General features: G+C 40.0%; 1 protein-coding gene across 9 annotated transcripts in view; it reads left to right on the top strand.

Annotated features, from left to right (window-relative positions):
* Positions 1-14,713, top strand: part of dlg3 (discs large MAGUK scaffold protein 3) — a 119,041-nt gene extending 104,328 nt beyond the window's left edge. For 6 of the 9 annotated variants that reach the window (XM_023328797.1, XM_023328796.1, XM_023328795.1 and 3 more), the window contains 11 exons: positions 1,373-1,487; positions 4,916-5,092; positions 5,207-5,282; positions 7,324-7,426; positions 9,478-9,519; positions 10,295-10,345; positions 10,428-10,529; positions 10,606-10,778; positions 10,876-10,985; positions 11,073-11,164; positions 11,861-14,713. In XM_023328797.1, the coding sequence (XP_023184565.1) occupies positions 1,373-1,487; positions 4,916-5,092; positions 5,207-5,282; positions 7,324-7,426; positions 9,478-9,519; positions 10,295-10,345; positions 10,428-10,529; positions 10,606-10,778; positions 10,876-10,985; positions 11,073-11,164; positions 11,861-11,967 (1,148 nt within the window). In that variant the 3' untranslated portion in view covers positions 11,968-14,713. Of the gene's footprint in view, positions 1-1,372; positions 1,488-4,915; positions 5,093-5,206; positions 5,283-7,323; positions 7,427-8,827; positions 8,874-9,477; positions 9,520-10,294; positions 10,346-10,427; positions 10,530-10,605; positions 10,779-10,875; positions 10,986-11,072; positions 11,165-11,860 lie in introns of all 9 variants that reach the window. The other 3 variants (XM_023328798.1, XM_005799493.3, XM_023328794.1) reach the window with 2 other exon arrangements.
* The last annotated feature ends 343 nt before the right edge of the window (positions 14,714-15,056 follow it).

The raw sequence follows: 15,056 nt of genomic DNA, 5'->3' as shown, positions 1-15,056 counted from the left end.
GTCGATTAATCTGATTAATCGTTTCAGCCCACCTGCACTTTATTAGCAAGGCACACTTAATAAAGTGAATGTTTGGGGTTTTTAAGTCTCCTGTGCGATCACCTCCTCGTGTTTCTGCCCATCTGTTTATCTGCCATCGCTCTCTGGTGAGGTGGCCTTACTCACTCCAGCAGCCTCGGCGCAAAGCTCGCTGCGCTCAGCAGGCTAATGAGCGCCGTCCTAATGAGAAGGTCCAGGTGGATTCATACATCATCCCTGAGCTGAGGAGCTGCTGCTGGATTTACACACCTTTGACAAATGGCTGTGCACAAGAAATTCTTGGAGGCCTTCCCCCCTTTTTTAAAGCTCACTAAAGAGCCCATGTTGAACTTAATTAATCAGTGTAATTAATTACCTGACATGAGACATTACAGGATGTGTAAGGCAGATCTGTGATAAACCATCTGTACCTGGGGTGATTAATCGGCTTAAGGATTCTCTGAACCTTTCCTCTATTCACTTTAGTTAACTGCTGGGCTACACAAAACTCTAATCTATGTTTAGATGTGTAATGTTAAAGCAAAGTAACACTCAGTGGGCTCCTTTTATATAATCCGGTCAATACTACTGCATTGGTCTGTCACGATAACAAATTTGACCCAGACGTTATTGAACAAACTTCCAGAAAACTACAAAACAGCCGAAACACTGAGATCCTTTAAATCAAGGCTAAAACCCATTTGCTTAGAGTTTCTTCTGAACAGTAATTATTGGAAAAATGACCAACATATTCTATGTCATTACATGACAAAATGTAACGTTTTTTACTGGTTTCTCAATTGGTGACTGTATTTAGTTTTTATGACTTTTGGTGTTTTTATTATGTCAAGCACTTTGAACTGCCGTGTTGCTGAAATGTGCTATGCAAATAAACTTAAGTGATTGATTTATTGTGATAAACGATAATATTGTCGCTCTGAGACCATTTTTGTGTAATATAATGGTAAAGGCATAATAATTCTCAAAGATCAATAAACTTTTAATTCTAATGAACATTTAACACTCAAACGGGAAGACATTTTAAGTATCCAAAATAGAAAAACTAAAGATATTAATTATGAAGTCTCTGTAAACAAATTGTCCTTTAAAAAAATGGGCTAGTTGAGGCGAAAACACCAGAGTCAAGACTCTTGTCACCCAGTTTTTGATAGAAAGAAAAGAGAAAATCATGAAAATTGAAATTATTGAGCTTGTTTTATCATCTGATTAACTGATGAATTGCTTATTGTGACAGCTCTACTACTGCACCCACGGAGTGGCAGCCTGTTTGCTCAAAACCCCATTTCCTATTTTTGAGCTGATGACACATTTCTGTTTGGTTCTTTCACGGCAGAGTACAGTCGCTTTGAGTCGAAGATCCACGACCTGAGGGAGCAGATGATGAACAGCAGCATGAGCTCAGGATCAGGGTCCCTGCGCACCAGCGAGAAGCGCTCCCTCTATGTCAGGTACCCACAAACACGCAGCTGCACTCGCTACATCAAATTCAGAGATCTGCTGTTAAAATAACCACTCTTGCATAACAAACCTCGGCTTGTCTGTGGGGGGTGAAAGAAGCCCGAATGCACGTGTTCTTAAAAGCAGGCACACATGGCTCTTTTTTTCCTCCTTTTTTTTTGTATTTTCAGCTAAGCTGTAAGTGAGAGAACGTTTAATTTAGGGCATCGGGTTGATGGCATTCATCTTGTAAAAGCTGACGGACATCCCGTGTTGTTGTTTTGACGCCTGGGATGACATTGCCTCGGCTTCCTTTAATGCAGATTGACAGAGAGGCTTGTCAAAGTGACTCGCGTTATGACACTTTGGGCCAGTTGCCAAACTGGATGGAGGTTCATTTAGAAATGAAAGCAGGTGGCGGCGCGCCGTTCGCACAACCACGGTGAAAAAGGCTGGACAAGGTTCAAGGTGAAACGGCCATGTGATGTAACGCCGTAGTCGGAGTACTTCCTTTTATTTCTACTGAAGCTCTGGTGCACGTCTCCTTACCTCAGCTTAAAGGTCTTATCTCATCACTATCCACCTTTTTAAAGTTGTGAATGTATTTTTGACTTAAAAATACAATTTGTAAACAATTTATGCACTGGTTTGGACAAAAACATATATTCAAATATGAATACTGGTGTTTTTGATTATTATTTAACAATAAATAAACATTTTTTTTGTTCTTTTTTGTTTTATATTATTGTATGCTTATGTAAACAATTAGCATGCAGTTTTATTTACATCATGCACTGTCCCTTATGACCAATATTCTAAAAGTAATGGACAACGAATGGTTATTGTTTTTTATTACTTATGTTTTGCAATTGTTTTAAGGTTTTTTTTAATGGGGGGGTTGCAATTAAAATTTTATTTTGCCGTGCTACTTTACTAATGTTTGTAAGGAATTTTGCAATTTTCTATGCTTATGTAGGTCTGTAAATTTGGCTTTTTATTACTTGCCGTACCAAACACGGACTATAACTTGACATCAACTTATAGCCTGAGGCAGCAGTGTAGTAGATATAAGACATACTGCCACCTACAGGTGGGAGTTTGCAGATACTTAAAGGGGCATTATCATGTAAAATGTATCTTTTTTTAGCTTTACATCATGTTATAATGTTAGTCCTTCATCAAAAACATGCATTCTTTCAATACATGTTTGATAAATCCTTTAATCTCCATGGCAACCATTCAGCTTTACAAGACGCCTGGGGGGACCTAGCGCCACCTTCCTTTCTTTCCTTACTTCCTTTTTTCAATTCATCCAACCAATCGTTCTTCTTTTCCATGTGATTCCTGTCTTCTCTACTTTCTTCCGTGTCTGACATTCTCTTTTCTTCCGTCTGTCCTTCCTCCTTGCCTTATGTCTTTGCTTTCTATCTTCCTACATCTTTCTTCTCTTTCCCTGTAACTTGTATCCTTACTGGTTTTTCTCCATGTGTCCTTCATTTCTTCTCTGTCTTTGTTCCTTCTACCCCTCTCTTCTTCCATTTCTTCTTTTTGTCCCTCCTGCCTCACCACTTTCCTCCTTTTTTCCCTTACCTCCTTTCTGTTTTGCACTTGCTTCCTTCCTCCTCCTATCGTCCTTGTGATCTTCCTTCCTTCCTCTCTTTTCTTGTTAAGTTTCATATTTAAACCCATCCCACTGGATACCTACTTGCCATAAATTCAAAGTGAAATTTAGTGTTTTATGAAAACTTGTGGATGTTATCTTGTTGGACTGCTGACCAGTCTGACTCATGGCTCTCGTATGGACGGCGTCCTGTGAGGCTTGTAGAGCCGATCCTGTTCCTGTGCAGGTGACTAAGCCCACGGTTATGTTGGGAAAGCTGTCTAGTTTGCTGACTGAAGCAGGAGCTGCCTTATCCTCCCTGCCCAGCTCCAGGAATGCGGAGGCCTTCAGCCTGTAAGGTGCACTTAAAAGAGGCCACGTGTTTTCCTGCAACACGGATAACGCTGGGAATTTGCCTGTGTTGACAGTAGACTTGTCGAGCTTGTCTTGAATTGCAGCATAATCGCTTCACCGTTGTTTGTCTACCCAGCTCTAGTTTCGGTTAGCAGGATTATGTCAGGCAGGTTGAAATCTTAAAAACCGATGAACAGGATGGTTGGGTTACAGTCTGCTCTGTGACATATGACCTACAAAATGTTAGCTCGGTCTGGGAAAACCTGAACCAGTAAAACAATTCGTTACTCCAGTTAGAAACGCCTGCTGGTTTTGTGTCCAGCAAGGTAGTAAGGCCCTGCAGGAATATGAAGATGATGGTTGTTGAAACGGTTTATAATCAGTATGAGGGGAAATATTAAATAAAAATTATTGTTATAATGTATGACTGAGTATCAGGGCCTTACTGAGAAAAAATAGTAACAAAATTACAAGAATAAAGTCAAAATGATGAGAATAAAGTCATAATATTTTGAGAATAGTCAGTATTAAGAGAATAAAGTCAAAATAATCAGATTAAGGGGAAAAAAAGTCATGATATTATTCCTGTAATTTATTTATTTATTGCATTTTCTTAATGTGGCTCCAATATGGCGTTGTAATTTGTTGAAATTAGCGAGTTATTTCTATACTTTTATCCAGTACAAGTTTAAATAAGTGTAAGCTTTTCCAGCAAGTAGCACTTCTGTGTTTGACAAATAGGTTTTCAAAGTGCCGCCATAATGACAGACCTCTTGACTGAGCACAGACTGGCAAAAGTATTCACTCAATTGCCTTCATGTATACAGTTATGTGAGGTCAGACACTGATGTTGGATGAGAAGGTTTGGCTCAGAGTCTCTGCTTTAATCCACTCCAGAGGTTTTCTACCAAGAACTCGCTCACCGCCGTCTTTGAGATGTTATTTTACAACACGAAGTCACAAAGCTGTTCCCAGCTAAAGTGTGCTGCGCCAGTAAAGAACTCTAAAATACACCAATAGCTCCACAAGATTTGTAAAAGAAACTTTAATTTGTTCAGTCAATGTAATGAGGACTATAACAGCCAATGTAAAAAGTTGACTACTTTGGTAAAACATGTAAAAATAAACTTCTTAAAATTGGTTCAAAAAGTGCAATTAGGAATTCTAAATATATTGTGAAATAAATAATAAACTATGACGTCTCTCAGAGCACAAAGCATAGAATTAGACTGAATAGAGCCGCCCTCATACCTGATGCAGAATATTTGTTAATATCAGGACCAACACAGATATAAATATCAGATCAGCGCATCTTTAGTTTATACACTCTATAAAGACAAAAAAATAAATAAATATTGTGTCTGGCATTTCTGCTCCTCCTTCTCCTGTTTATTAACTCTAATGTTTGGTTTTTGTGAATTTATGCACAGATATAATAGATCAGAGGACAAACTAACTCAAATCTGTTTTTTATTATTTTTGTAGAGCTCTCTTTGACTACGATCGAGCACGAGACAGCTGCCTGCCCAGCCAAGGCCTGAGTTTCTCTTATGGCGATATCCTTCATGTCATCAACGCTTCTGACGATGAGTGGTGGCAGGCGAGGCTCGTCACTCCGCACGGAGAGAGCGAGCAGATTGGGGTCATTCCAAGCAAGAAAAGGTATATTCCTCCGCTTCCTCCATTTGTGTTTTTATTTCCTTCAAAGTGCCACAGAACGCTTCAGTAAAAACATCCAAAACCCAAAGATTTAGTTTTGTCTTTTTTCTTCCCCAGAGTGGAAAAGAAAGAGCGAGCCAGATTAAAAACTGTCAAGTTCCACGCCAGGACAGGCATGATTGAGTCCAACAGGGTAAGTGTGGAGGACCACCGGCCCCGGGCCCACAGCGGGGGAGACATCCCACTTCCTGCCGAGTGGGAAAGGCACCAGCATCTCTTTACGAGAGCGATCAATTTACCCGATTGATTACAGAGCATCTCCCTGGAGACGATTTGTTTGAAATCAAAACACCCACAGGCACTTCTCTGTAAATTAGAATATCAGGAACCATTTTACAACAGAAGTCTAATAAATAGGTCATAAATATGTTAACTCATGTCTAAACACTTTATAAATCTTGAATAATTGTTTATTATGCATTAATTAAGGGTGAGGAGACAAAATCTACCAGTTTGCCAAAGAGTGAACCAAGTCTATTCACCTACATATTTTATCTAGACTTATTTGCAAATGTAAAATTTCGGCAAATAGTGTCTTTCTGACAATTAATGCATAAGAAACAGTTATTAATGACTTATAAATTGTTTAGAAATGAATGGATAACATATCTATAAACTATTGTCACCCATGTATAAGCTGAGACTTGTTGTAAAGTACCGAATATCATCAAAAGGTTACTTATCTTCAATGATTCAGTTCAAATAAAACTACACAGCTTGAAAACACAGATTTAGTTAAAGTGCAGCTCATAAAAACCTAATTCTGCTCTCAAAAATGGGAGTATTGCATTGAGATGCTTCCTAAAGTTGAGTGGAAGAAAAAAGTATGGTGGTAGAGAAACGCGCACAAGAAATAACTAAAGCCTTCAGAGGAGTATTTAACATCTTGAAGAAGTTTCAGAAATCAGCACACAGATGAGCTACATGCCCTGAGGTAGAAACGTAATTTTTTTTTTACTGAACGGTTCCTCAGTGGTCTCCAAGTCCTCTTTCAAGATTAAGATATTTTTTTCTTTAATATTGGAAATAAAAGTCTGAAGGAAATTAAGTGAAATGACATCAGACTTGTATAGCGCTTTATTAGGACACTCAAAGACGCTTTACATAAAATCATTCATTCTCATTCACACATTGATGATGGGAAGCTACTGGATTGTAGCCACAGCTGCTTTGGGGCAGTCTGACGTCAATCAAGGAAGAGTGAAAAGACAGAATCCATGTTGTTTGAGGTCCACCATCAGTTTATGAGTGACTTAGTTTTAGAAATGCATTAGCTGTAGGATTAACAAGCACGTATAAATACGTAGTGAAAACTATCACTGTGTGTAATTAAGCGTTTTCACAGCTGATAGTCCAGTAAACTGGGGATCAAAGTTGCAACATTTGTTCCATTTTTAGATGGTGCTAAACCTGTTCCCCTCCTCGCCTGTGGAGGCGCTGCACCAAGAACCACTGAAGGAAACGGCATAAAAACCCCAGAAGTTTATAGTCCTTACCTCCTTTAAGGGATCAGATTTTAGGCGATGGAGAATTTCTCAGACCACGAATAATTTCTCCCGCTAGCGCTAGACTTGCATATTTGTTTTGGTTGCATTTACCCAGAATGCTTCCTGCTTTTGGAGCGGCCTACAGTCTGCTTTGCGTTCAGATATCCATTCAAACCAACACCAGAGTTCATTTCAACAGAAACCAAGGTTTTTTGGTCTATATCAGAGTAATGAACTGGACTTTCTAGGCAAATCAGAGTTTGATTAAAGTGGACCAAACAGAACTGGTGTAAATGATGCATCATAAGTTTTAATTCTTGAACTGAATTATTGAAATAAATCAACATTTTTTGATGGTTTGAGTCACTAAGACGCACCTGAACAGGTTTATCTTTCAGAATTGAATTGAATGAGCAAGAATCTGATAATTAATGGTAATTTATTTATAAACAGAAGATGTTTGATTTGGTCTGCAGTCGCCCATCTCCATTCGGTTTCACCCATTACCTGTTTCTCATGTTCATCATTTGATGTGAATTGTTTACATTTCATTTGCCCCCTCCTCCCTGTTTTTGCATGGTTGTGGAGTGCCTTCATTGAAACCTCGTCTGTTTTTTTTTGTTGTTATTTTTGCCCTTCCTCCCCCGCCGCCCACCTTCCCCCTCCCCTCTCTCACCCACACATCAGCAGCAAGTTAAAGTGAAGCGCAAAAAAAGCTTCAACCTCTCACGCAAGTTCCCGTTTTACAAGAGCAAGGAGAATATTGTGCAGGAGTTGGTGGAGACTGAACGTGAGTATCGAGCTGTGATCGAGGGGCGGGTCTGGGGGGGTTTCTACCCGGTTTTTTTTTTGTTTGTTTTTTTTTGGTCCTTTCTCCCTCTTCATGCTTCTTTCGTCTTTCATCTTTCCGCTCACCTTCAGGGACGGTGTATGCGGCGGCACCGCTCTCATTCCCAGAGAGATTCCCCACAGGAGGAGGCGTGGGGTTCCTCTCTGGTGTGGCCGCATCGTCTCCAGAGGAGTGTCTGGCTGTGTTTGTGCTGCCAGCTGTTAGTATTTATTTGTTTAAAACTACAGTATGTAACTTTTATTTAAAAAAAAAACACGTTTTTTTACATAGTTGTTAAAAAAGTCACCATGTCATGGTTTAATATGAGACAGATGATCTGTGAAAACATGGAGTTCCTCCACCTCCTCTCTGTGCTACTATAGCCGTCCGAAGAAATTAGCCGCTCCTGACCAAAAACAACCAATCAGAGCCCACATGAGGGACTTAGCGCTGCCAGTCAACCTTGTGAAAGCGCTACTAAATGTGCTAATGGCAGAGAAGGAAGTCTCCATTACGGGGAGAAACTTGTTTCAGAGCAAGCAGGATACATGAGCATGATTAACAGCACTTAGAGTGTTTGTTTCAAGTTGGCACCAAGAGAAAACTATTATTGCTAGATTTTTCTTTTTTTTATTCATGAGATCAATTAAAATAGGCTCAATAATTTCCATTCTGATATTTTCTGAAGGGTTATTTTGTTTACAAATATCATAATTCATTTTATTTTATGTTTTCAGTTCTAAGTGGTTTTTATTTCCGTTTTCTTTATTGCTTTTGATTATTTGGGATATTCAAAATAATTTTTAGTTCCTGTGTGAAGTGTCCTTTTCAAAATTAAAGTTCATCTTAAAGAGGGTGAACTTCAATAATTATGCCATTATTAACATATTACCTGAAAATGGTGTCAATATTATTGTTTATCGCAATAATTACTGGGATAATTTAGCTAAATGTATTATTGCGGCAGGCCTGCTATCTGTCTCATACTATACTGTCACGACATGGTGACAGTTTGAACAAGTATGAACAAAAGGTTATATGATGCAGCTTTAAGTCCTGATCAATTCTCCAGTCAGTCATTGACCCCAGAACAAGGAGAATCTCATTACTGGGCTGAAGCTTTAACTCTTAGCAGGTCAAAATCCAGTTTTAATGGGATTGGGCCTGTGTAATTGAAAAGCAGTGGCTTACTATGAACAAAGTGGAGCTCAGGCTTAATGAGCATGACAGCACCGTGTGTCAGCGGGCACACTCCTCTTCCTCTACTCCTCCTCTACCTCGCCCCCTCCGACTCTCACTAACCTCTTCTTCCTCTCTGCTTTTCTTCTCTTGGTTTCCGCTCTCACCTGTCGGGACACCTAGGACTTCCCGGGGTTAAGCGATGACTTTTATGGATCAAAGAGTTTGAGTAAGTGTGTGGTTGCACCGTGTCAAGCAGCTGTCCCCAGAGAGAACGCTTTGTCACTGCAGACCCAGATGGGAATGCGAGAACCACACACATTTAGAGGGTGGAAAGGGCGCGCGCACTCCTATATACACACACACACACACACACACACACACCCCACAGACTCTCAGTATGTACAGAGGCTGCATTCCTATGGGAGCCAGGGTGACACTTCTTCAGAGTCTCCTGGGGGTCTCTCTGTTTTGTCTCTTAAGGTCACAGAGTTACGATGCATGTGTTGTAATTCTGTCTGCTTGGGGGCGACCAATACGAAGCATTTGGACTGGGAATACTGGGTCTAGTCACAGGAAACACTTAATTTCCTATTGCTTGCACCTAAAAACCACTTCCCTAGTTTTGCAAAAGCTTGACTGTCGCACATAGAAGAACTTCTGCTTTCTTTATTTCCCTTCTGCCCTTTTATTTTCTTTTTGTTCTTAAAAGGCCCAACAGTTGATAAACATGGTGGGCTAAGGCTATTTAGGCAGGTGAAATTACATTTTAAACCTTTAAATGAATTTAAAAATGACAATTTGATGTGAGATTTTCATTTTTTGCTTTTCAGAATGCCTGACATCCAACACAAGTGACAGTGAAAGTAGTTCAAGTAAGTCACTTTATTTTTATGTCAAGTGCTTCGTTGTGTTTTAGGAGTTTATGTGGTAAGTCAACATAAAGGGGTGCTTGTGGAAAAAATGTTTTCCACAAATAAAATCTGAACTCTGCAAGACTCTACCAGCTTCACACATCAAATGTGTTTCCATAACAAATGTGTGCAAAACTTTGATATTCTGCTCATGTTGAAAAAAAAACAAAACAATTTCACAATTACAGTGTTCCATTAATTAAAAAATGCAGTTAAAATCTCATGTCAATAAGCTTAGAAAATGGTATATTTTATATAGTGGCAGTGGGTTGGCAACAGACGTCATCCTGCAGACTGTCAATAAATTTATGTTAACCCATAAAAATCTTTCTAACTAGCTAGCAAGTGTATGTTAGCAGATAGTTAGCGGTAGCCTAAACTGCCTTAAGTCACAGAACGCAATAAACATGCGACTCTAACATTTCTGTGACAGAAAAGTCTGAGGGGGAAAAAACTACATAGAAAATATGAGATAAAATAGTTCTGCCGGCGATTAACGAATTTAAGACTAATATACATTGCTGCTAATCAATTTAAGACATTTTAAGGAACATGGGGAGCTGATTATTTTGGCATCAATTATTCTGACAATTCAACACACTGTTTTGTGTTGATCTGCCATAGAAATAAACTGAATTTTGTGGTTGTAAAGTGAGTAAAAGGGTGTGAGGCACTGGTATCTTCAGAAAGTAAAAATTCTTCATATTTTCATTTCCTTTCCTTCGTTTTCTGACAGAGGGTCAAGAGGACACGATCTTGTCCTATGAGCCAGTCATTCGGCAGGAAAGTGAGTGGGAACTCTCTGTGCTCTAAGAAAATGTTTGGTGTCTTATCATCGTGTAAACTCACTTTTCTTGTTTCAATTCTAGTCCACTACACAAGGCCTGTGATCATTTTGGGCCCAATGAAGGACAGAGTAAACGACGACCTCATCTCCGAGTTTCCCCACAAGTTTGGCTCCTGCGTTCCCCGTAAGTTGGCGCCCAACGTTGTGGCAAACTCAGAATCGGAGTCGTAGAAATAAACCGGTTCTGTTTGCGTCTGCAGATACAACCCGTCCAAGGCGAGAGACCGAGATCGACGGGCAGGACTACCACTTTGTGGGCTCAAGGGAGCAAATGGAGAAAGATATTCAAGATAATAAATTTATTGAGGCCGGCCAGTTTAATGAGAACCTCTACGGGACAAGCATCTTGTCTGTCAGAACTGTGGCAGAGCGGGTAGGCGTCAAGTTTTCAAAGAAATCTTTACATTCAGCAGTATGTGAAGCTGTAAAGTATCGAGTTTGGGCATTTATTGGTCCTAATGTGCCTTCAGGGGAAACACTGCATTCTGGATGTGTCTGGGAACGCCATAAAACGACTGCAGCAAGCACAACTTTATCCGATCGCCATCTTTATAAAACCAAAATCCGTTGAAGCTCTAATGTAAGCTGCAGACTTTCAACACGATGTGACCGAATTGTCAGCAGCTTCTGTGCGTTTTGCAGTAACTTTTGACGTGTTTCCATTCAGGGAAATGAATAAGCGGCAGACGTACGAGCAGGCCAATAAAGTCTTTGACAAGGCGGTTAAGCTGGAGCAAGACTTTGGAGAGTATTTCACAGGTTGGTTGCTGCTTTTTTGACTTATTTACTGTCAGTAGTTATAAACGAAAGATTTAAAGCCTTCCATGTTTATTTTCAGACAGTAATTAAATTGTCTGAAATTACATAAACTGTCTTAATTTGTGGGTAAAACACTTTCTAAATGCAGTGGGTTGAATTTTCCAAAGAGCCTGTCTGAAATATTCAAAAGAAAAGTTGAAAATGGGTAATGGGAAATAAAAAATAAGAAAAACCAAGGATTTTAACTTCTGCGGTAGTGCACATTGAGTAAAGGCCAATAGAGCTACCAAAACATTCAAAAATAATAAATGAATCTGTTGCCTTTTTGCAGCACGGTAACAGACGGTTACTAAATGTGCTGTGAAAATATAAATGACTTTTTAATATCTGCTACTGTAGTTCAGTTGTTTTAAATTGTGGCGGTGATAGTGATAACTTTAATAAATATGTGACAAACATACTTTATAAAAGTTACATACTGCAGCTTTAAGAGAAATAGAAAAAAATAGATAATGAAAGAAATCTGGGATTTTATGTTTAAGTCAGATCGCCCAGCCCTAACTGATAACCAAACTTTGTAAATGAGTCTTTGTAATTTTCCCTTGCAGCATTCCTCAAGGACCATGGTTGGGAGCACTGATTCATTTTACATAAAATCAGGAAGTAAATCTTTTTATTCTGCCTGTTTGTTTGCAGCTATTGTACAGGGTGACTCGCTAGAGGAGATCTACAACAAAATCAAGCTAATCATCGAGGAGCAGTCCGGACCATACATCTGGATTCCCTCCCCAGAGAAGCTCTGAGCTCCCGGCCGTCCAACCTGCAGCAGCGCAGAGCTCCCCTCCTGCCTCCCAGAGACCCCACCCACGTCCACATGCCAACCCCTCTCCCCTGCTCCTCACCTCCTTTTTGCAGATATGTTTCATATCCAGTTTTAGTGTCATCATTATGTTACTCTCTAAATGAAAAAGAAGTCTTTATCACCATTACTGTGACTGTGCACACCCCTGCATGAGTTTCTCAACAAAACCATTCAAGACTGGAATCGCCATTCCAAAGGAATTTGTCAAACGAAAGCAAAAAGGGAAAAGGATTAACTTCCTTTTGTGGACTAGGAACTGCCTGGAGATCGGGTTCAGGAAGGAGGAGTAGTGATTCAAAACGAAGAAATATAGACAAATCATACCAAGTTGGAATACTTTGTAAATGTTCATCAGATCACATTTAAAAAGACAAGACAAGAGGTTGAAGAACAATTAGGGTTTTGTGTTTAGTTTTTTGGGTTTTTTTCTAAACGGACTGGATCAAATTTGAGCCCTGCTGATGGTACTGTTCGACGAGTCGTCTCTTGTTCAGAGGAAATTGGCGGAGGAGCCTATTAAAAAAACATAAAACAAAACTGGTGATCTATTTATCACAAACCAGCTTGCTGTTTGGTCGTCTGGAAAGATGGCGGATCAAGAGGAAGAAACGTGTTGTGAATCTACATTTATATTATAAGATCACAAGATAAATCATTAAGTCCTTCTGAGATTTTACAGCATATTGAAAACTTCACATTTTACACTTCGTTAGAACCGTCATTCGGAGGGCTGTTTAGATTTTTTCCTTTCTTTCTTGTGGGATTTTTTATTTTTTTTTAATTCGATTTTATTTTTTGGCTTGTGGTTTTTAGCTGCTCTGTAAAGGACGGGGGTAGAGAAGTGTAACCGGGCTCTCTGCAAAACACCAAACTGCCTTACATCTAATACAAATTCTGTTTTGTGACTACCTGTTGTCTGTGAGGGAGGCTGAAAGCAACCAAAGAGGGCGAGATCTTTACATTTTGTGCCCTCAAAGAGCCAGGAGGTCAGACGTTAAGTGCAATAGATCAAAAATCAAGTCTTGCCTCCCTTTACTTCCTTTTCAAACCTTTTTTTTCCTGTTTTTTTGTGTGTAATCAAACAATTTGGCTTTTTCCGATCCAGACAGGTAGAGCCTCCCGACTCATGTTGAGCAGTAGACGACCCCATTACACTCTCTGCCTTCCAGGACGATTCACTTCTGATTGGTCACATGGTACTGTCCTATCAGCTGCCGCTGTGTGTGGCGGCCTTAAAAACGGGTAGAACAAGACAATAATTGTATTGGATGTTCTAACAATTAAAGAGTCAGTATAACCTGTTTTTGAATTGTCCCCCCTCTGCCAAAATGAGAAAACACTAAAGTTGGGTTTGAGTAAATCTTTTTATGCTTTGTGTATCTATAAACCTTCTTGATGCTGAACCACTGTGTTGAGCTCTTAGAGGTGATGCCGGATTACTAAAAGAGGGCCACTCCTGCTTCATGTTTAATTGGACATCATCGCCTTCTCTCCTGCAGGACTCGCAGCTCGACATTGAAAACGATCGAAACCGTGACCCAAGACCTCTGAACCCTCTCAGCCTTTTAGTTTTTTATATTTTAATTCTTCTGCGTTTAACTCGACTGGAAGCCAGACGTCTGGGGATCCCCCTTCTCTCTTTCTCTCTCTCTCTTTCTCCTGCTCACACAGCACCTGTACACCTGCGGGCGTTTTTTTTCCTATCAGGTGTGCCCACCTGCCAGGCACCACTGCTTAACCAGCTGTCATTACCTGTGTCAAAACCAGAGTTCAGGGAATAACCGAAGGGAACAGAGCCATTTATAAACTGCTTGCAGACTGTTTCAAAACGGTGTGGTAGCTGAACAATGTAAATAAGCCCCTCCCCCACGCGTCCCCTCCTCACCTGTGCTTCATGCATGTGTGACTCGAACTCGGACAGACAGGTTTTATAGACCGCAGACGTCAGGTAAGTAAAAGTCTGAGCTACTCCTGAGCTTCAAGCTCCGTTCGAAAATGTGCTGCAACGTCAGTATTTCTCATGGGAACGGTTAGCTAGCGAGACGGGGATCCAGTTCCCTGGAGTAGGGAACTGTCTACGTGGGATTTCTTGTCTGGGTGTATAGATCCAAAAAAGAAGATGTAAAATAAAAGCAATGCAGGCGGAACCCTCCATCGTTAGACGCTTAAAGTCGGTCCTCTCTGGTGTTCAGCGGACATCCAGCTGACTGTTAATAACGTGTGTACTCATACCTCAGTCAGCCGCGTCAAAGCCCAAAGAACTCAATACCACTCCTATTTCCATTGAGGTTAACGGTACCTGAACGCATCTGTGTGTATAACTGGCCAGGGACGTTCTGATGAGAGACATGATGCGTTTTATTTTTATTTTATTTTATTTTATGGGGGAAAGGGGTCGGGGAGGGGGCTCAGGCTTTTCTTTTTCTTTTTGTTTGTACTTTTGGGGTGATGATATGTTTCTGTTCTGGCACATTGTGCAGTAAGTGCTTGCAAACATGAACCCTTTGATTGTACAGTAGTTTCCTTCCTGTCACTGCAGGTGGTACAGCCTATCAGGACACTCGGCCTCATGGTCTTCCCTGTCCTAGTCATGAGGGAACGCGGTCCTGCAACTTTTTTTGTTTGGGTTTTATTTTGGGACTTGACGAGAGTTTATTTGTTTGAAAATAAAATATGTGACTCAGTTATAATCTTGATGTGCTTGTCATTCTGCTTTAAGTGGCTCGGGCAATCAAGTGCAAATTTTAAACCCTTGGGGTTCGTTTTATTTTGGCCATAGAAATAATAAGTCTAAGGAACATAAATAATGTATTTTTCAAATTTGTAAGCCTTTAAATGATGGTTTTAGTGATTAGTTTTGTTTTTCTCTTCCTTTTTTCCCCTATAAAAATGCAATGTTTTAGGGGAGTCAAATGTTTGCAACATCGATCAATTTTTAATATTTAGGCAAAATTGTTTGTCCTTTAGACACAAAAAAGAAGCTCCTATAAATAATGCCATAGAAACATTGTGTATTGATATACGTTTTCC

The sequence above is a fragment of the Xiphophorus maculatus genome, chromosome 23 (assembly GCF_002775205.1).
Source record: "Xiphophorus maculatus strain JP 163 A chromosome 23, X_maculatus-5.0-male, whole genome shotgun sequence".
Taxonomy (NCBI): Eukaryota; Metazoa; Chordata; class Actinopteri; order Cyprinodontiformes; family Poeciliidae; genus Xiphophorus; species Xiphophorus maculatus.
This window is presented reverse-complemented; position numbering and strand designations above follow the sequence as displayed.